This window comes from Gopherus flavomarginatus, chromosome 11, assembly GCF_025201925.1.
Source record: "Gopherus flavomarginatus isolate rGopFla2 chromosome 11, rGopFla2.mat.asm, whole genome shotgun sequence".
Taxonomy (NCBI): domain Eukaryota; kingdom Metazoa; phylum Chordata; order Testudines; family Testudinidae; genus Gopherus; species Gopherus flavomarginatus.
In genome coordinates this window covers 48461486-48484052 of record NC_066627.1, presented here as the reverse complement: position 1 = coordinate 48484052, position 22567 = coordinate 48461486, and the positions used below count along the sequence as shown (strand labels likewise).

The window sequence follows — 22567 nt, the reverse complement described above, 5'->3', positions numbered from 1 at the left end:
GAAAATACAGGACAATTTGCCCATTTTTAAGAAAAATTCGGAACACCTGCAGGAGGGCTTAAATATGGGACTGTCCCTTTAAAAACAGGATATCTGGTCACACTAGGTATGAGTCATGCCAGCTAGGTCAGGCCCTAAGTGGGGATTAGGCAATCTTACACTGACCTACCACATGTGCATTAATCACCTCCCTTCTAGTAACAGGTTTCAGAGTGGTAGCCACGTTAGTCTGTATCAGGTGAACGATGCTGGCCTGACAGCTTTGGACACTTAGACTTAGAAAGCAGGTAAACCATGTATGACAGTAAACGTCCACATCTGGACCCACCAATTTGCCTCAATCTTGGAGTAAAAGTCTTCATGCCCATTCAGTCCTGGAGCTCTAATCAGACAGCCAGCAGAGGGCTGGTTACATTTTGTGATGTGTACAGTCTTCTGGGAACTGGACTGAGACTGTCTAGCTCATTGCATTTGTCCCAGGGAAGAGGATGTTACTATTTACTTTGCACTTTGCTTGTAAATAAGAGCTTCTCCCCACCCGAAATTCTTCTTCGTCTATGTTTTTGATGCTAAAGAAAAGTAATAATTTCAGGTTTTGTGACACCACAGTCATTGCAGCTGCAGCAAGAGGGTCTGAAAGGAGATAAAGTTTCTAATATACCGAGGAGCTTTGCAGAGCCCTTTCTCGCTAGTTAATGTAAATCGCTCCTATATCAATGTCCCTTTTTGTCCCCACCGGGCGAGATTAAGTACTGCCCTTCAGCGCACTGAAAACCTTCTCTATTTTCAGTCCTTTATTGACAATTTTAACAACTTATCCAGGAGATATGAGCTCCAGCTGAGCAAATCTCAAGGCTGCTGGTTGGAAGATGAATGCAAAATATTTAACTTGGATCTTTAAATCACTGAGTCCTCGCCAGATTATTGCCATCTGGGTTGGCAGCCCAGCAGCTCATTCCCAATTCATTATGTTTCCAGATATTATTCTGAAGCATTGTCCAATGCTGTGGAGGAAAGAATCTGGCTACTCCCTACAGCTACTCCATCTGCACAGCAGAAGCAAAGTTCTCTTTCTCTACTCAACTAGAGTACATTTGTGGACAAAATCCTCTTAGAAAAGAAGGATAGCTCAGGAGAGGAAACCCATATATCAAAAGGACAAGGGCACAGTAGGTCTTTCTCTCTCCAGCATGATTAGAAATGAACTCTATAATTGCTTGTGCAAAAGCTTTCAGTGATCTTGGCAGAATGTCAAATCCCCAAAAGATTTAAATTCCAAAGAACTTTAATCTGGTCAATATGTTTTCTTTTCCTTTTCCCAGAGGGCCTGATCCCAAATCCACTGGAGCCAATGGAAAGGACTTCCATTGACCTCAATGGGCATTGAGTCAGGCCAAGAGACAGCAGAGGTGCAGTAATACTGGGAAAATGTATAAGCAGTTTCCACACCTGTGCTGGTCCACAGATTATCAGGGAAAGGTCTTCAGCACTGGAGACTGTTTTTCAACAGGAAATATGGACCTGCAGATCAAAGAAGACTGGTCCTCAACATCAGAGACTGGCCTTCCGCACTGTCTTGATCATTACGGTTGAAATTCACCCCTATGCAGGCGGCCAGCATAAGGCTAATGTGCCCCTTAAAACCTATGAATCTTAGGGTACGTCTACACTACCCATCAGATCGGCGGGTAGTGATGGATCTATCAGGGATCGATTTATCACGTCTAGTGTAGACATGATAAAATTGATCCCAGATCGCTTTGCCGTCGACTCCGGAACTCCACCGCAGCAAGAAGCAGAAGCAGAGTTGAGGGGGGAGCGGCAACAGTCAACTCACTGCCGTCCTCATGGCCAGGTAAATCAACCTAAGATACGCCGACTTCAGCTACGCTATTTGCATAGCTGAAGTTGCGTATCTTAGGTCGACCTCGCCCCCCCCCCCCAGTGTAGACCTAGCCCAAAATGGGATTGGAGCGGATACAAGTCTAATGCCGACCCTCTGAACAGGGTGAACTTCACCATTGGTGCTCTGCAATTTTTGTAATCAGCCAATCATAGCTACAGCAAATAGCACAAGCTGTACGGGTCCCCAAAAGAACAGAAACACAAAGTGGGTAAGGGGAGCCCTTTTCTTCAACCAATATATACATTACAAAACACACACTTCTGGGTGGCACAAGCCTCTTTTTCAGATGAAAAATGACCCACTTCAAGCCATTTTAAAAAATGATTTATTTTGGCTTCTTGTCAATTTTGCAAAATGGCAAAACACAAATCACTTTTCGCTGGTGTAGTTTCACAAGATTTTCACTGTAAGCAAAAGGAATTTTGCAGCAGTGAAAAGAAGGAATCAATGTAGCATTTTGTAGAGAGGCAGCAAACCTGAGCAATGTTTTGCCACTGCAAAAGTATCATGAAATGGCTAAGTAAACCAAAGAGAATTCAGCCACGTTTGATATTGTCTCCTCAGCTGAGAGTAGGGTGACCAAATGTCCTGATATTAGGGGCTTTATCTTATATAGGCAACTATCCTCCCATCCCTCCTCTGAAAAAAACAAAGTGTCCTGATTTTTCATACTTGCTATTTGGTCACCCTGAGAATAAGACATTTGAACTGTGTCTGTTTTCAGTGACAGTGTGACAGAGTGCTGGGAGCTAGCAAGGGAGTCTGAACTGTGTTCACTGGCTCCCCTGGGGAGGTTTGATTGAGGAATAGAGTGTAATTATCTAATTGGCAGGGATCCTAGTTTTCTGTGATAAAAACCCCAAACTTCTCTGCTAAAAAAAAAAATCCATGTTTTTCCATAATTAAAATGAAATGCTGAACTTTCGTTTCCCCAGCCACACTATATACAGGTATCAGTTGAACTCAGTGTTTTATTGATATACAGTAGAACCCCGTTTATCCAAGCCTTCATTATCCGGCTCTCCATATTAACCGAATCATCAGCCGCCTGAGCCCCAGCTGTGCAGGGCTGACTGCCCAAGCCCAGCCCTCCCCACCTTAAAATAAGGGATAGAAAGCTCTTTACCAATTCTCGTGATTATCTAAATTATCCAGTCTGGTCCTGCTCCCAGTCAGTTACACTCTTGACTGATCAAAGTTTTACTGACAAAAATACTGGTGTAGACTTAGCCTCAGAGAGCTCTCACAAAGGGAGGTAGACCTCTTGGGTCCTGGGGAGGCCCTAAATTAGGGGTTCTCAAACTTCATTGCACCGCAACCCCTTCTGACAATAAAAATTACTACATGACCCCAGGATGGGAAAGAAGCCTGAGCCCACCCGAGCCCCACTGACCAGAGAGGAGTTGAAGCCCAAGGGCTTCAGCTTCTGGTGGGGGACCTGTAACCTGAGTCCCAATATGCAGGGCTGAAGCCCTCAGGCTTTGGCCTTGGGTGGTAGGGCTTGGGCTTCGGCCTCGGGCCCCAGCAAGTCTAAGCCAGCCCTGGTGACCCCATTAAGAGTTTGAGAATCACTGCTCTAAATAGTATTGCCCCATGGATCTGTAAAGAGGTCTGAAATAAACTGCACAGTGTGGACATATAAGTGGCGGAGGCTGAGCTGTTTCTGAGCGGCTGGAAAGCAGGAGCAGAGCTCTATCTGTGACAAGTTGCTTTTCCATTTCTGTTCACATTCAACAGGCCATCCATTCTACAGACACCTCTGCATCTCTGAGAAGACAAAACTGAAAATTAAAGCCACTTGCATCTGATGACAACCTGCTGCTGCTTCTGGTGCTGGACAGAAAATTGCTTTGGGGCTTAATTAGTCTCCGTTCAGAAAGTGCTGTGCTAGAAAATGTTTCTGTATTAAAGTTCATGGTTAAGAAAGGAGATCAAGCCCATGGGGCTGACTATGATTAATATGGCTCCCAAGAGAATGTTGTTTTTAAACCTTTCAAATATCCCCTAAACATAAACACATTTGCCAGAGGAATTCAGCAGTAATGGCATTATGCCAGCTATAATGTCGCATAAAGGAAGTGTCGTTTCACGTATCTAATATGCTTTGGACTAGAACAGGACTATTAAAGGACAGTGAAGGAGGATGCTGAGGAGTTTGGTAATAGTTCAGAAAAAAAAGTAAACCTTTCTCAGAGACCTCATTAAAACTGTTTATTTAAAACACTGGGAAATATAGTTTAATAAAAAAAGTGCAGGCTTAGCATTAACCTGCAATCTTTATCTACTTATGTATTTAAACCTCTTCTCTGGCTACTGCTCTCTGACAAGATTTACCAAGTTGTTGAGCAGAGAGAGCCGGTCCCAGCTCAGAATTCCACAGCCTTCTTTCAGTTTCCTGTGTGGAAGGACTGTAACACATCCTAATAGTTTCCTCAGGGTGAAGCCTTCTGTTCCTCACACTGCACTTCACTACTGACTTCTTGTCATTAGCTGTACTCTCTTCAGCGAAATGGAGAAGTCTGATTTTTGTTTTTAATTGCAGAGGCCACAACATACAGTCCATTTCTAGATTTCAAGCAGTGCAGAACATGGCACTCAGGTCGAAACAGCCTTCCACACAACTCACTTTGAGCTCTCCCCTTACTTACTATTCCTGACAATTGTATACTGTCCCCTTATTGGGCTAATTACCTCACTACCCAGCCATTGCCCCCAAGTGTCAACAGTCTCCACCATGACAGTTTAATTGCTTCCAGTTAAGCTTGTGATCTTTTCTGTTCACAATAATCTGTGACCAGCGAGCTATAGCTAGTGCACTCTCACAGGCAGGGGTGGTTCTATGTTTTTTGCCGCCCCAAGCGCGGCAGTCAGGTGGCCTTCAGCAGCACACTTGCGGGCGGTCCGCTGATCACGCGGCTTCGGCGGCATTTCTGCGGGTGATATGCCGATCTTGCGCCTTCGGCGTACCCGCTGCCGAATTGCCGCCGAAGCCGCGGGACCAGAAAACCTCCCGCAGGCATGCTGCCGAATGCTGCCCTCAGGTGCCACCTGAGGCACATTGTGTATATGCTTAGATGAAAACTGGTTGCAAGGGTGCCAATCTTGATGAAGATTTTTATCATGTGGGTTTTGTCCCCTAGAAACCATTCATCTGATGTCAACAACTTTCAGTCTATGGCTCTGGAATGGATTTGAACTGGTGACACACAGGCAAAAGGCAACACAGAGCATTAGCATACCTCTGGGTCATCTAGCTTACCCAAGCACAAATTTCTTATAAAAGATGACGTCTCCTATAGTCTTGATTCTTTTCAAAGCATCTTGATGTAGCAGAAACCCCAGCACAGGGAGATTCTGATTATTTCAAGGGATATATACATTTAAATTAAGCTTTCACCATCTGTTCCAACTCTTAATTGGAAATGCAAAAGAAGAAGAACCCAATCTGTAATTAATCAGCAAAAAGATCCAAGTTATTTAAATGCATGCACATATCTTTTATTCAGTATGGCATGAATCTGTTAGGATTTTCTCATTATTAGACACAAATTAGGAGAAAAATTGCTCTTTCTTATGGGCCAGATACTCAGTTGTTGTAAAGTGGTACAGCTCCATTTTTTTCCATGCTTTACACCTGGTAAGGACCTAGTCCTATATACTTATTTTCAGCTATTGCACCTTTTATGTAGCAAAGTGAGCAGCACTGAGAGGGTTTTTTTAATCATATTTAGGCAAACATGGATTCCCCTTCTTTATGTTTACTAAAGCTCCTGAAAAGCTTAACATTTGGAATATGCCAAAGGGATGAATGTTTGGGGATGAAATAGAGGACAAGAGCTATCATTTAGACCTGGATGGCCTAACTCATAGTTAGCACATATAAAGAGGTCCATCCATCAAGCAGTCTTCATTGCATGGCTGGGGATGCTAAAATTTGTCCTTCATAAGCTCTTTCTGGAACTGTCTGGAAATGGTCCAGGTATTGTTTCCACTGGGAGTCTTATGCTACTGACCTTGCTTCAGTCTCTATTGCACGGTTTGCCTCAACAGGGAAGCAGTCCTGATTGGGCAGTTTGTACCATTCGTGACTGGCCTTGGGCAGTATTGATGGGGAGGGTGGACTTATACCTCTAGGGATTGTCCATGCAACAGTGTGACCAGCATTACGATCTCCTTCTATCTTCTGAGCAGAACTGTTGTGCCACAAAGCAATAGTGCTGAAGAAATATTAAAGCCCTTGTCAAAGGACTTATTTGGGTTGCTTTTGATTAAGTTCAGCTACTCTAGTCCTGTGCAATACTTCACTTTTCATTTTTACAGTGTCATGCACACGTGTTGTAAAAGTGAAATAACTGCACAATAAAAATATTTTAAGAGGCATATACAACATGAATTACAATTGCCGGAGGATAAGTCCTTTCTGCTGCCCTGAGCCAAAACTGAAAATGTTGCTCTGCGCCAAGGGGAAGAAATAAAAAACCATAAAGCCTTGTCCTGTCTCTGGGTACTTGCCCTAATTTTGGCAAAGAAGGAAAACATAAGAAAGTATATGCAAGGATGCATTAGGTACAGGACATCCAGTTCACAGAATAACCAGTAATAGCAAAACGTACCATGGAATCTGGTCAAAACAGCTTTGGAAACATTTCAGAAGGGTCCAGAGCCACAAAGGATGTTATGTGCTACAATAATCATAGTCATTGGGCAAGCTAGCAGAAGAATGATTCTATAGCTTGCTGGTTAGGGCACCCACCTAGGAGGTGAAAGACCCCATGTTCCTGTCTCACTGTTCCAGTGATTCTTTAATTATTAATCCACAATACAGCAGCATCCATAGGAAAGCGTGAGGGAGACCTACACCAGAATAGCTCAGTGGTTAACACCCCCTCTCCCAAGAGGTGTTGGACTCCCCTATTCAAATCATTTCTCCCCCCCGCCTGAAATGGGACTTGAACCTGGGTCTCCACATCCCAGGTGAGTGCCTTAACCACTGGGTTTATAAATTACAAAACCGTCACCTGCTTTTGAATTTTGAATGGGACCCAATCCCGTGGGCAGGCTATAAGCCAGGGATTGGCAACCTTTGGCACACGGCCTGTCAGGGAAATCTGCTGGTGGGCCAGATGGTTTGTTTAAACAGATTAAACTTAACTTCATACAGAGAGCTAAGATATGGAGTTAATCTTCTCATAAAGGTCTGTTAGATGAGACACCAGTTCACCTGATGTACAAAACTAGGCTGTAATCACTAGGCTGAAGAGTGGATAGAAAATTACTCAAGCTATGAAGACCTTTTCACCCTTGAGTTTTGAATGAATTCTGGTAAGAAGTACAGTGTGAAGATTTTATATGCTTTCATTCAGAAAGGTGGGTTTGAATGCTAAGGGTGGACATGCAGAAAGAACCTTTAGCTTCTTTCTTTTCCTCTTCAACTATGCATCTGAAAGAAGATTTCTGATGGACAAATTCATGTGCAAAGTGCTCCATCTGGTGGTAAACACAAGCGCAGAGGCCACCAGGAACCATTATGATTTCACAGAGAAAAGTCTCTACTCCTCAACAAATTCTTAAAAGCCTCTCACAGTGGGAGAGTAGTCACTTCAGAGTTGAGACAATGCAGTGGAGTTTTGTAGAACTCTGTAATATTTCTAATGCAGCTTCAAAACAATTCTTCCTGGTTTTGCTACAAATCTGTCACTCAGGCCAGAATATGTTGAAAGTTCTGCCAAGGACATTTTTATGAAGCGTGACTGAGATTCATTCCAGCGAACCTGGGTAGCTTTACTGGGTGAATGGAAACTGGGCAAAGCGAAGTAGCAGTGTTCTGACGATGAGAAAGGCGTGCTGACATACAGATATCCCATTATCATGCTGCATCATGAAGTGCATAGGCAATGACAGGAGGTATATGTCCTAACATTACAATGTACCATTTTTCTCTCTCCGGACTACCCGCCTTCTCCGCACTGATGAAGTAGGAAACCTCAGCTGAGCTTCAGAGGTACTTTATGAACAGAGGGCCAGATCCAGAAAGGAAACTGTGCAGCTGCAACTCCACTTCCATAACAGATTATTTTCTCCCACATCCCTACTGGTTTGGGCCCAAAGACCTCTGCCTCCCAAGTACTCCCTGGACTCTGTGCTACCAGTGGATGGCCCCAAAGACAGCCCCCTTGAAAAACAATTCTGTTAATAATGCCGCACCCCACACACTCAGCATAGGTCTATGCAACACAGCTCTGGTCTACACTACAGAATTACTTTGATATAACAACATATATAAGGTGCAGCTGCACTATGCAAGTTTCTAGTGTAGATAAGCCCATGATGCTTGAAACACTAGTGGCCACTTGGAGCTTTGTCTGCGCTCGCGTTCCCAGTTACCGGCCCAAAAGAACAGTAGTACCAGCGGGAAATGTAAGAAAAAAAGGTAAGACCTAGTGTAGACAAAATCCTGGCTTCCTCAGTCAAAACATCTCCTTGTCATGGCGGATGCAGCATCTGCGCAGTTTGCCAAGTTTCCTGGGGCCTTTGGGGACGAAACATGCTGCATGTGCAACAGGGATCTTCGCCGGCCTGTCCCAAAAAGACTGCTGCTGCCCCCTTCTAAAACATACTGAGGGGATGTGTATGTGTGTAATGTGCTGTGTGTGTGAAAGAGTGTGCTGTTGTAATAAGATGGGTTAAATCCTTATTGAAACTGATGGGGTGTGAACATGCTCTTCATTTAAAATAGCTGTCAGAGACAGTTTAGGGGCCCTACATAAAACAACCTATAATGGAGTCTGCTCAGAAATTAACACTACATGGGCAGAGGGCTCCACTGGGCCAGTGTGTGTGTGTGTGTGTGTGTGTGTGTGTGTGTGTGTGTGTGTGTGTGTGTGTGTGTGTGTAAAAGACAAGCTGAAGATGGAGTGCAGACATGAAACTGAGAGAGGCAGAGCAAGAAAGTCACGGAGCAGCCTTGAAGCATGATGTGGCCCTGGGAGAAGTCCAAAAAGAGGCTTTGGGTCACACGTGCTGGATGAATGAAGTTTGGGGCTGTAGGCAAAATAGCTATCCCCTGTTTTTGGTTCCTCCTGGTAAGTAGAACATTGTACATACCTTGTAAATAAACAGGATTGCATCAAAGAAAATACCAAACTCCATCGTCAATTTTTGCTTCCTACTGGAATAACCTACAAAGTCCTGACTAGCAACTCAGGTCAAAATGGGGTAACAGTATATAAATAATGAATTGTGTGTGTATGTATATAATGCACTATGTGTGCCTGTGTGTATGTACCACTGGGTGTGCATGTGCATATCACTGTATGCATGCATGGGTAATTACTGTGTGCAAATGCACATAACACACTGTGTATATATGTGTATATATGTAACACTCTGTGTGCATATGTAATGTGTTGTGCATATGTAACACACTGTGTATTTGTCTATGTATGTAACACCGTGTGTGCATGCAACATACTCTATGTCTATGTATGTAATATTGTGTGCGTCTGTGTATGTAACACAATGTCTGTAACACTGTGCATGTCTATGTGCATTTAAAACTGTGTGTTACACACCCTGTGGGTCTATGTGTATGTGTCTGTGTAACACACTGTATGTATGTGACACTCTGTGTGTATGTATGTGACACTCTGTATGTATGTGACATACACAGTGTGTGTGTATATAACACAATGCATGTGTCTGTGTATGTAACACACGGTGTGTATGTGTAATGTGGGTGTATATCTATGCATGTAACGCACTGTGTGTGTTGTGTAACATTGTGGGTGTATGTCTGTATGTGAAACACACTGTGTGTGTATGTAACACATGGTGTGTATGTGTAATACACAGTGTGTGTATGTGTAACACTGTGGATGTATGTCTATGAATGTGACACTTTGTATGTGTGTATGTAACACATGGGGTGTGTGTGTGTAACACACTGTGGGTGTATGTCTAGGAATGTGACACACAGGGTGTGTGTGAAACCACTGTGGGTGTATGTCTAGGTATGTGACACAGACACAGTGTGTGTGTGTAACACACGGGGTGTGTAACACACTGTGGGTGTATGTCTAGGTATGTGACACACACAGAGTGTGTATGTGTAACACACTGGGTGTGTGTGTAGATCTGTGACACTGTGTGTGTGTAACACACGGGGTGTGTGTAACACACTGTGGGTGTATGTCTAGGTATGTGACACACAGTATGTGTGTGTATGTAACACATGGGTGTGTGTGTAAGACACAGGGTGTATGTGCAGGTCTGTGACACACAGTGTGTGTGTAACATACGGGGTGTATGTGTAGGTCTGTGACACACAGTGTGTGTGTGCATGTGTGTGTGTAACACACTCTGGGTGTATGCCTAGGTCTGTGACACTGTGTGTGTGTGTAACACATGGGGTGTATGTGTAGGTCTGTGACACAGTGTGTGTGTATGTAACACATGAGGTGTGTGTAACAAACGGGGTGTATGTGTAGGTCTGTGACACACAGTGTGTGTGTGTAACACACGGGGTGTACGTGTAGGTCTGTGACACACAGTGTGTGTGTATATATATGTAACACACAGGGTGTGTGTGTAACACACGGGGTGTATGTGTAGGTCTGTGACACACAGTGTGTGTGTAACATACGGAGTGTATGTGTAGGTCTGTGACACACAGTGTGTGTGTGCATGTGTGTGTGTAACACACTCTGGGTGTATGCCTAGGCCTGTGACACTGTGTGTGTGTGTAACACATGGGGTGTATGTGTAGGTCTGTGACACAGTGTGTGTGTATGTAACACATGAGGTGTGTGTAACAAACGGGGTGTATGTGTAGGTCTGTGACACACAGTGTGTGTGTGTAACACACGGGGTGTACGTGTAGGTCTGTGACACACAGTGTGTGTGTATATATATGTAACACACAGGGTGTGTGCGTAACACAAGGGGTGTATGTGTAGGTCTGTGACACACAGTGTGTGTGTGTAACACACGGGGTGTATCTGTAGGTCTGTGAAACACACAGTGTGTGTGTGTAACACACTCTGGGTGGATGGCTAGGTCTGTGACACACACAGTGTGTGTGTGTGTATGTAACACACGGTGTGTGTGTAACACACTCTGAGTGTATGCCTAGGTCTGTGACACACACACTGTGTGTGTGTGTGTAACACATTCTGGGTGTATGCCTAGGTATGTGACACACTGTGTGTGTGTGTGTGTGTGTGTGTAACACACTGTAGGTGTATGCCTAGGTCTGTGACACACAGTGTGTGTGTATGTAACACACGGAGTGTGTGTGTAACACACTCTGAGTGTATGCCTAGGTCTGTGACACACTGTGTGTGTGTGTGTGTGTGTGTAACACACTCTGGGTGTATGCTTAGGTCTGTGACACACAGTGTCACAGGTATGTAACACATGGGGTGTGTGTGTAACACACTCTGGGTGTATGCCTAGGTCTGTGACACACACGGGATGTGTGTGTAACACACTGTGGGTGTATGCCTAGGTCTGTGACACAGTGTGTGTGTGTGTGTGTGTGTGTGTAACACACTGTAGGTGTATGCCTAGGTCTGTGACACACAGTGTGTGTGTATGTAACACACGGAGTGTGTGTGTAACACACTCTGAGTGTATGCCTAGGTCTGTGACACACTGTGTGTGTGTGTGTGTGTGTGTGTGTAACACACTCTGGGTGTATGCTTAGGTCTGTGACACACCGTGTCACAGGTATGTAACACATGGGGTGTGTGTGTAACACACTCTGGGTGTATGCCTAGGTCTGTGACACACACGGGATGTGTGTGTAACACACTGTGGGTGTATGCCTAGGTCTGTGACACAGTGTGTGTGTGTGTGTGTGTAACACATGGGGTGTGTGTGTAACAGTCGGGGTGTATGCCTAGGTCTGTGACACACAGTGTGTGTGTGTAACACACTCTGGGTGGATGCCTAGGTCTGTGACACACAGTGTGTGTGTGTGTGTGTGTGTGTGTGTGTGTGTGTGTGTGTGTAACACACGCTGGGTGGATACCTAGGTCTGTGACACACAGTGTGTGTGTGTGCAACACACTCTGGGTGGATGCCTAGGTCTGTGACACACTGTGTGTGTGTGTGTGTGTGTGTGTGTGTGTGTGTGTAAACACACTCTGGGTGGATGCCTAGGTCTGTGACACACTGTGTGTGTGTGTGTGTGTGTTTAAACACACTCTGGGTGGATGCCTAGGTCTGTGACACACTGTGTGTGTGTGTGTGTGTGTGTGTGTAAACACACGCTGGGTGGATGCCTAGGTCTGTGACACACTGTGTGTGTGTGTGTGTGTGTGTGTAACACACGGGGTGTGTGTAACAGTCTGGGTGGATGCCTAGGTCTGTGACACACAGTGTGTGTGTGTGTGTGTACGTGTAACACACGCTGGGTGGATGCCTAGGTCTGTGACACACTGTGTGTGTGTGTGTGTGTGTGTAACACACTCTGGGTGGATGCCTAGGTCTGTGACACACTCTGTGTGTGTGTGTGTGTGTGTAAACACACTCTGGGTGGATGCCTAGGTCTGTGACACACTGTGTGTGTGTGTGTGTGTGTGTGTGTGTGTGTGTGTGTGTGTGTGTGTAAACACACTCTGGGTGGATGCCTAGGTCTGTGACACACTGTGTGTGTGTAACACACTCTGGGTGGATGCCTAGGTCTGTGACACACAGTGTGTGTGTGTGTACGTGTAACACACGCTGGGTGGATGCCTAGGTCTGTGACACACTGTGTGTGTGTGTGTGTGTGTGTAACACACGCTGGGTGGATGCCTAGGTCTGTGACACACTGTGTGTGTGTGTGTGTGTGTGTGTGTGTAACACACTCTGGGTGGATGCCTAGGTCTGTGACACACTGTGTGTGTGTGTGTAACACACGGGGTGTGTGTGTAACAGTCTGGGTGGATGTCTAGGTCTGTGACACACTGTGTGTGTGTGTGTAACACACGGGGTGTGTGTGTAACAGTCTGGGTGGATGCCTAGGTCTGTGACACACTGTGTGTGTGTGTGTGTGTGTGTAACACACGGGGTGTGTGTGTAACAGTCTGGGTGGATGCCTAGGTCTGTGACACACAGTGTGTGTGTGTGTGTGTAACACATGCTGGGTGGATGCCTAGGTCTGTGACACACTGTGTGTGTGTGTGTAACACACGGGGTGTGTGTGTGTGTGTAACACACGCTGGGTGGATGCCTAGGTCTGTGGCACACTGTGTGTGTGTGTGTGTGTAACACACAGGGTGTGTGTGTGTGTGTGTGTAACACACGCTGGGTGGATGCCTAGGTCTGTGACACACTGTGTGTGTGTGTGTGTGTAACACACGCTGGGTGGATGCCTAGGTCTGTGACACACTGTGTGTGTGTGTGTGTGTGTGTAATACATGGGGTGTGTGTGTAACAGTCTGGGTGGATGCCTACGTCTGTGACACACTGTGTGTGTTTGTTTGTGTGTGTGTGTGTGTGTAACACACGGGGTGTGTGTGTAACAGTCTGGGTGGATGCCTAGGTCTGTGACACACAGTGTGTGTGTGTGTGTAACACACGCTGGGTGGATGCCTAGGTCTGTGACACACTGTGTGTGTGTGTGTGTAACACACGGGGTGTGTGTAACAGTCTGGGTGGATGCCTAGGTCTGTGACACACAGTGTGTGTGTGTGTGTGTGTGTAACACACGCTGGGTGGATGCCTAGGTCTGTGACACACTCTGTGTGTGTGTGTGTGTGTGTAACACACGGGGTGTGTGTGTAACACACGCTGGGTGGATGCCTAGGTCTGTGACACACTGTGTGTGTGTGTGTGTAACACACGGGGTGTGTGTGTAACACACGCTGGGTGGATGCCTAGGTCTGTGACACACTGTGTGTGTGTGTGTGTAACACACGGGGTGTGTGTGTAACACACGCTGGGTGGATGCCTAGGTCTGTGACACACTGTGTGTGTGTGTGTGTGTAACACACGCTGGGTGGATGCCTAGGTCTGTGACACACTCTGTGTGTGTGTGTGTAACACACGGGGTGTGTGTGTAACAGACGCTGGGTGGATGCCTAGGTCTGTGACACACTGTGTGTGTGTGTGTGTGTGTGTGTAACACACGGGGTGTGTGTGTAACACACGCTGGGTGGATGCCTAGGTCTGTGACACACTGTGTGTGTGTGTGTGTGTGTGTAACACACGGGGGTGTGTGTAACACACGCTGGGTGGATGCCTAGGTCTGTGACACACTGTGTGTGTGTGTAACACACGGGGTGTGTGTGTAACACACGCTGGGTGGATGCCTAGGTCTGTGACACACTCTGTGTGTGTGTGTGTGTGTAACACACGCTGGGTGGATGCCTAGGTCTGTGACACACTGTGTGTGTGTGTGTGTGTAACACACAGGGTGTGTGTGTAACACACGCTGGGTGGATGCCTAGGTCTGTGACACACTGTGTGTGTGTGTGTGTAACACACGGGGTGTGTGTGTAACACACGCTGGGTGGATGCCTAGGTCTGTGACACACTGTGTGTGTGTGTGTGTGTAACACACGGGGTGTGTGTGTAACACACGCTGGGCGGATGCCTAGGTCTGTGACACACTGTGTGTGTGTGTGTGTGTGTAACACACGGGGGGGTGTGTAACACACGCTGGGTGGATGAATAGGTCTGTGACACACTGTGTGTGTGTGTGTGTGTAACACACGGGGTGTGTGTGTAACACACGCTGGGTGGATGCCTAGGTCTGTGACACACTGTGTGTGTGTGTGTGTGTAACACACGGGGGTGTGTGTAACACACGCTGGGTGGATACCTAGGTCTGTGACACACTGTGTGTGTGTGTGTGTGTGTGTGTAACACACGCTGGGTGGATGCCTAGGTCTGTGACACACTGTGTGTGTGTGTGTGTGTGTGTAAACACACTCTGGGTGGATGCCTAGGTCTGTGACACACTCTGTGTGTGTGTGTGTGTGTGTGTGTGTAAACAAACTCTGGGTGGATGCCTAGGTCTGTGACACACTGTGTGTGTGTGTGTAACACACTCTGGGTGGATGCCTAGGTCTGTGACACACTGTGTGTGTGTGTGTGTGTGTGTGTAAACACACTCTGGGTGGATGCCTAGGTCTGTGACACACTCTGTGTGTGTGTGTGTGTGTGTGTGTGTAAACAAACTCTGGGTGGATGCCTAGGTCTGTGACACACTGTGTGTGTGTGTGTAACACACTCTGGGTGGATGCCTAGGTCTGTGACACACTGTGTGTGTGTGTGTGTGTAACACACGCTGGGTGGATGCCTAGTTCTGTGACACACTGTGTGTGTGTGTGTGTGTGTGTGTGTGTAACACACTCTGGGTGGATGCCTAGGTCTGTGACACACTGTGTGTGTGTGTGTAACACACGGGGTGTGTGTGTAACAGTCTGGGTGGATGTCTAGGTCTGTGACACACTGTGTGTGTGTGTGTGTGTGTAACCCATGGGGTGTGTGTGTAACAGTCTGGGTGGATGCCTAGGTCTGTGACACACTGTGTGTGTGTGTGTGTGTGTGTGTAACACACGGGGTGTGTGTGTAACAGTCTGGGTGGATGCCTAGGTCTGTGACACACAGTGTGTGTGTGTGTGTAACACACGCTGGGTGGATGCCTAGGTCTGTGACACACTGTGTGTGTGTGTGTAACACACGGGGTGTGTGTGTGTGTGTGTAACACACGCTGGGTGGATGCCTAGGTCTGTGGCACACTGTGTGTGTGTGTGTGTAACACACAGGGTGTGTGTGTGTGTGTAACACACGCTGGGTGGATGCCTAGGTCTGTGACACACTGTGTGTGTGTGTGTGTAACACACGCTGGGTGGATGCCTAGGTCTGTGACACACTGTGTGTGTGTGTGTGTGTGTGTGTGTAACAGGCGGGGGGTGTGTGTAACACACGCTGGGTGGATGCCTAGGTCTGTGACACACTGTGTGTGTTTGTGTGTGTGTGTGTGTGTAACACACGGGGTGTGTGTGTGTAACAGTCTGGGTGGATGCCTAGGTCTGTGACACACAGTGTGTGTGTGTGTGTAACACACGCTGGGTGGATGCCTAGGTCTGTGACACACTGTGTGTGTGTGTGTAACACACGGGGTGTGTGTGTGTGTGTGTGTGTAACACACGCTGGGTGGATGCCTAGGTCTGTGACACACTGTGTGTGTGTGTGTGTGTGTAACACACGCTGGGTGGATGCCTAGGTCTGTGACACACTGTGTGTGTGTGCGTGTGTAACACACTCTGGGCGGATGTCTAGGTCTGTGACACACAGTGTGTGTGTGTGTAACACACGGGGTGTGTGTGTAACACACTCTGGGCGGATGCCTAGGTCTGTGACACACTGTGTGTGTGTGTGTGTGTGTGTAACACACTCTGGGCGGATGCCTAGGTCTGTGACACACTGTGTGTGTGTGTGTGTGTGTGTGTGTGTAACACACGGGGTGTGTGTGTAACACACGCTGGGCGGATGCCTAGGTCTGTGACACACTGTGTGTGTGTGTGTGTGTGTGTGTGTAACACACGCTGGGTGGATGCCTAGGTCTGTGACACACTGTGTGTGTGTGTGTGTGTGTGTGTAACACACTCTGGGCGGATGCCTAGGTCTGTGACACACTGTGTGTGTGTGTGTGTGTGTGTGTGTAACACACGGGGTGTGTGTGTAACACACGCTGGGCGGATGCCTAGGTCTGTGACACACTGTGTGTGTGTGTGTGTGTGTGTGTAACACACTCTGGGCGGATGCCTAGGTCTGTGACACACTGTGTGTGTGTGTGTGTGTGTGTGTGTGTAACACACGGGGTGTGTGTGTAACACACGCTGGGTGGATGCCGAGGTCTGTGACACACTCCCCGCCTCAGGGGCCCTAAAGCCCGCCCCGCTCCGCCCCGCCCCGCCCCCCGCCACCGGGCCCTTCCGGCCGCGCTGCTCGCCTGGGTAGCGCCGCCCTCTCGCTCGGCTCCCCAACATGGCGGCCAGCAGCGCCTCAGCCTCCGCTTCCGCCGCGGCGCCCCCCGCGGGCTCCAACCCGGCCGGGCCCGGCGGGGCCTCGGGCCTCACCGCCTCCATCACGGGCACCATGAACAAGAAGAAGAAGCCGTTCCTGGGCATGCCGGCGCCGCTGGGCTACGTGCCGGGCCTGGGCCGCGGGTGAGCGAGAGGGGGCCTGCCCCCCCCGCCTGCGCCCTCCCCTCCCCTCTCCGGGCTTTGGAGAGCCGGGACTCCCCGGCGCAGTGTCCCGCTTTCCCCCGCCCCCAGCTCCTGTGTATGTGCCCCGCTTCCTGGCCGTGCAGGGCCCCCCCGTTTGTGGGCGCTGGGGCTGCAGGGCCTGGGGCACAGGGGGGCCAAGGAGGGCCCCTCTCCTGGCACCTTAAGGCTTGTCCATGTGAGAACTTGTACCCCTGAGGTGAAGTTAAACGGGTTTAAATGGTGTCAGTGCTCCACTGCCCCAGAGGCGGTGGCTGTGTCGCTGGGAGAAGTCCCCCCATTCTGAACGGGGGGTTAGGTTGGTGTAACTACCTCGCTCGGGGCGGGGAGGGGATTTGTCGGAAATGGCTCGCTATGGTTGGTATATTACCTTGCTCAGGGGGTTGAAAAATCCACACTCTTGAGTGATCCAGTTAAACTGGCAGTGGGGCTGCGCTTCTGTCAACTTAGGGGGAGGTGGATTACCTAAATCAGGGGTTCTCAAACTGGGGGTCCTGAGGTTATTACGTGGGGGCTCACGAACTGTCAATCTCCACCTTAAACCCCGTTTTGCCTCCAGCATTTATAATGGTGTTAAATATATAAAACAATTTTAATTTATAAAGGGGGGGGGGTCTCACTCAGAGGCTTGCTATGTGAAAGGGGTCAACAGTACAAAAGTTTGAGGGCCACTGACCTAAATTAGTGGAGCTAGGGTCTTCACTGCAGTGTTTCAAGTGTAGATAAGTTATAAATCTGTTTAAACTCACATCCGAGGTTAAACTGGTGCAACTTTCCCATGTGGGCAAAGCCTTAGGAGCTCAGTGTGAGACACTTTAACTGCATTAGAGTTTATTGGGAGAGGGGGAAAAGGCTAGAGACATGGGGATTTAGGGCTTCTGAGCACCCAACAGCCTCCCCCTTGCAGGTGTCCTGTTACGCAAGATGGGGGCTCTCTCTCTCTCTCCATGCTCCCTTGCCCTCGGTCTTACATATTTTTAAAAAGGAGATGGACCTGGAGGAGTGGGAGTGTTGGGATAATAGCTGGTGGGGAAACACGGAGCAGGGCTGTATAAAAGCTGGGTCCATCCTGCATAAAATTGTCTCTTTAAGAGGACACTTGTTCCTGCATGACATCACATCATTTAACTATGAGGGCCAGGTAACATACCTGTGAATTACAAGTTTGTTCTAAATGATCTGGACAAACTGGAGAAATGGTCTGAAGCCAATAGGATGAAATTCAATAAGGACAAATGCAAAGTACCCCAGCTAGGAAGGAACAATCAGTTGCACCCATACAAAATAGTAAATGACAGCCTAGGAAAGAGTACAGCGGAAAGGGATCTGGGGTCATAGTGGACCACAATCTAAATATGAGTCAACAGTGTAATGCTGTTGCAAAAAGAAAAAAAAAAAAAGCAAACGTAATTCTGGGATGTATTAGCAAGTGTTGTAAGCAAGACATGAGAAGTAATTCTTCTGCTCTACTCCATGCCATTTAGGACTCAGCTGGAGTATTGTGTCCAGTTCTGGGTCCCACAGTTCTGGAAAAATGTGGACAAATTGAAGAAAGTCCAGAGAAGAGCAACAAAGATGATTAAAGGTCTAGAAAACATGACCTGTGAAGGAAGATTGAAAAAAATTGGGTTTGTTTAGTCTGGAAAAGAGAAGACAGAGAGGGGACATGATAATACTTTTCAAGTATATAAAAGGGTGTTACAAAGAGGAGAGAGAAAAATTGTTGTTGTTAACCTCTGAGGATAGGACTGGAAGTAATGGGCTTAAATTGCAGCAAGGGAGGTTTAGGTTTGACATCAGGAAAAACTTTCTAACTGTCAGGGTAATTAAGCACTGGAATAAATTGCTGAGGGAGGTTGTGGAATCTCCATCATTGGAGATTTTTAAGAGCAGGTTAGACAAACACCTGTCAGGGATGGTCTAGATAATACTTAGTCCTGCCATGAGTGCGGGAAACTGGACTAGATGACCTCTTGAGGCTCTTCCAGTACTATGATTCTAAGATTTGTAATGCCTAACTTTCAGGGTGATTAAAACATCTGTATATTGTAGCACTGTTGTTACAGGCTAAATGGTGGCTACTGGTCTCTCAATATAGTGCCACGGGTTTTACCACCCGTTCTGATATTGGCCCAGCTCGAGATGCCAATGACCCAGTGGATGATCGTCATGCTCCGCCAGGGAAGAGAACTGTTGGGGACCAGATGAAGAAAAACCAGGCTGATGATGATGATGAAGATCTGAATGACACCAATTATGATGAGGTGATACAGCTGTAACATTCCTGTTAGCTTTTTCCTCCTGGCTGAAGGAGATGTCTGTAATTCTGCTACCCTCCACCTCTGCGGACACACACTAACCCAGTGGTCCCCAACGTATTCGTCTGGCGGGTGCCAGATGAAGGACCGTGGCGGCGGCGGTGCATCCGCCGAAATGCCGCTGAATTTCTGTGGCATTTTGGAGGCGACGCCTCTCGATGACGTCGCTTGTCGGCGGCAAGCAGCGTCATCGAGAGGCATCACCGCAGAAATTCGGCTGCATTTTGGCGGATGCTCCACTACACACCGTGTTGGGGACCCCTACACTAACCAATCCCCTTCATCATGGCAGATCTCCAGTAGAGGAGACAAGGGCAGAGTTCCTTGTAGAGTCACATAACACTGTGTTTTGTTTGTATAGATGCCACAGCGTGTTTTCTGGTTTTTGTTTTGATGTTTGTATATTATGGTTTAATGGTCCATACCATGCCCTGAGTACCTTGGGAGGGATCTCTAAATAAAACATTAGTCTCAGTACTTTGTGGGATGCATCTTTCATCTGCCTCCAGAAGTGAAATCTAAGCTCTGTTGCCCTTTGACATGTCATTGTCTTTATTTGGACTGTATAGTCTCTTGAGTTGAAGGAAATGGTTTTACCTTATGGGAATTTTTGTTTACTAAAAGGTTTTGCTGTTGAAATTCATACAGTATGGGCAAGGGAAGGGTTGCTTTTATTTAGGGTTTTGTTAGTTGGATGCTCTTATTAGAAGCAGCTTGCTGAGGTCTTTTCCTTATCCCAAATGATGTTGATAACTGTGCTAGATATATAATAGCATCTTTAAACTGAAGTTATTGTTTTAAAAATTCTCAGTTTAACGGCTATGCTGGGAGCCTGTTCTCAAGTGGTCCATATGAAAAAGATGATGAGGAAGCTGATGCTATTTATGCAGCTTTGGATAAGAGAATGGATGAACGGAGAAAAGAGAGAAGGTATAATTATTGCACTGTCAAGAGAGGCATTATTGCTGATTTTAGTGGGGGGTGAGTCTGGGAGTCAGAACTTGTGACTTCTGTTTCCAGCTCTTCCACTGTCTCAATCTGTGTTCTCAGGCAAATCTCTAAAAGGCAAAATTTTCAAATACCGGCATTGATTTTGGATAGCCAGTGTAAGAGATGCTGGGTCTGATTTTCAGAAGTGCTTGGCTTTTTGCATGACACCTTGAACGGATGTTAATACTGACTAGCTTCTCTTACATATGGTTGAAGTGGCTGAGGTTTGGTGATTTAGAGAGATGCTAATCCAAAACTAATATAATTGAACTTAAATTCATCACGCAACAAGTGAGCTATTGTTAGAGAAGTCTTCTAATCTGGATATTTTGTATGTTTGTTAACAAATATTACTAAAAACAGAGTATTTGATCAAATCCATAGGGCACTGGGGATTAAGACTAAACATGGATGCAAAATTCAATTTTTATTCTATAGTATTATTGCTTGAGGATCCTGAAATATGCCTTATTTGACTAGATATTTAATATTCTTCTGTAAATAGATAAATAACTTCAACTTGCTATATGCAGTATGTGTAACTGTTCTCTGATATAGGCTTATGCCTTAAGAGCTCTGACCAAACAGGTTTCTTCTATAATAATAGTACTGGATTTAGTGTTTCTGTGAGCTTGACTTGAGCACTCTTTATTTTCTAGAGAACAGCGGGAGAAAGAGGAGATTGAAAAGTACCGTATGGAACGTCCCAAAATTCAGCAGCAGTTCTCAGATTTAAAAGTAAGGCGATAACTGTCCTACACATGAAGAAAATAGCCCATTTTAAGAGTGAAGAGATGGACATGACTTTGGGCATTTATTTGCACAGTTTCTATTCTATAGTATTTTCTATACGGGAACTTAAGAATGTTATGCATGTCCCCTGCCTTCAGACTAGAATTGATTTCCACTGAATAATAGACAAGAACAGGTATGAAAGTAGTAGCTAGTGATGCAGAAACCAATTTTGGGCTGATAATGTCTTAAGTATTGTAGTATGATTTTCAGCAAATGGTTTTGGACTGGGGACACTGGTTGTTGTTTTTTTTCTGGTCAGTATTGATTTAAACCAAAGTACTGTTGGTATATGCTGTTAACTGTAAATCAGTATGATTGGTAGTTTGTGTGTGTGTACTCTCAGGACTGGTAGGATTAAATACTTACCAGCCATTTAGTTGTAGGTATATGTGGTCATTGCCATTTCTTCCTCTCTGCCAAATGGGCATATTAGGGTATTGAAATATACACACATTTTGGTGTCAGATCTTTTTGGCTCCACAGGTGTAAACAGGCCCTGAACCCTGAGAGTTGGTTAATCTGGTCACCCAGCTGAGAAGCTGTGTCGCAATTCTGCTTTTTTAAAATGTCCATGATTGACATAACTGATATGCAATTAGTCAGATTAAACTACATATTCGTAATACCCTGTTAAAATTTAAAAACAATTGCTACCAATTAACAAGGCAAAAGTATAAAAATATCAGGTCACGATCCCAGTCTGTACAAGGAGGGTTCCTATTAAAAGTATACAGCTCCCCTGTGTACTGAAATTCTTTAATGTTGACCTTTTATTTCAAAATGGGACCCAACTGACCCTGAATTCTCTGAAACCAACAGATTGATAGTCCACTAAAAATTGTAAATTTTAAAAACAAAGTTTTCTAAAATCAGTAATGACAGTTTTTGTTTGTGTAGAGGAAGCTAGCGGAAGTCACAGAGGAAGAGTGGCTGAGTATTCCAGAAGTTGGTGATGCTAGGAACAAGCGTCAGAGGAACCCACGTTATGAGAAACTGACTCCTGTTCCTGATAGTTTCTTTGCTAAACACTTACAGACTGGGGAGAATCACACTTCTGTGGACCCCCGGCAAACGGTGAGCATGAAAACAAACAAACATGGAGAGGTTACCACTTTACCCATGGTAAATTGGAGAAAATGATTAATAGTAGCTAGAGACAAGCATTTGCTGTGAAATGTGCCTTATTCTTAGCCTAGAACATATCCTGCAGTTCCATTTAAAATAAAGACAAAGGCACAAGGCTTAACCCTTTCTTAAGTGAATAGCATATGGAAAGACCTCGTTAGTACAAGAGCCTTAGAAGAGGTTGCTGTGTGTTGCAGTCCCAGGCTTATTGG

At 46.3% G+C, this 22567-nt stretch overlaps 1 protein-coding gene across 1 annotated transcript in view; it reads left to right on the top strand.

Annotated features, from left to right (window-relative positions):
- Positions 1–16910: 16910 nt before the first annotated feature.
- PRPF6 (pre-mRNA processing factor 6) overlaps positions 16911–22567 on the top strand; it is a 34533-nt gene continuing 28876 nt past the window's right edge. Inside the window, exons 1-5 of the mRNA XM_050918720.1 lie at positions 16911–17070; positions 19226–19391; positions 20257–20375; positions 21095–21173; positions 22128–22304. Coding sequence (XP_050774677.1) covers positions 17000–17070; positions 19226–19391; positions 20257–20375; positions 21095–21173; positions 22128–22304 — 612 coding nt within the window. The 5' untranslated portion in view covers positions 16911–16999. The remainder of the gene's footprint in view (positions 17071–19225; positions 19392–20256; positions 20376–21094; positions 21174–22127; positions 22305–22567) is intronic.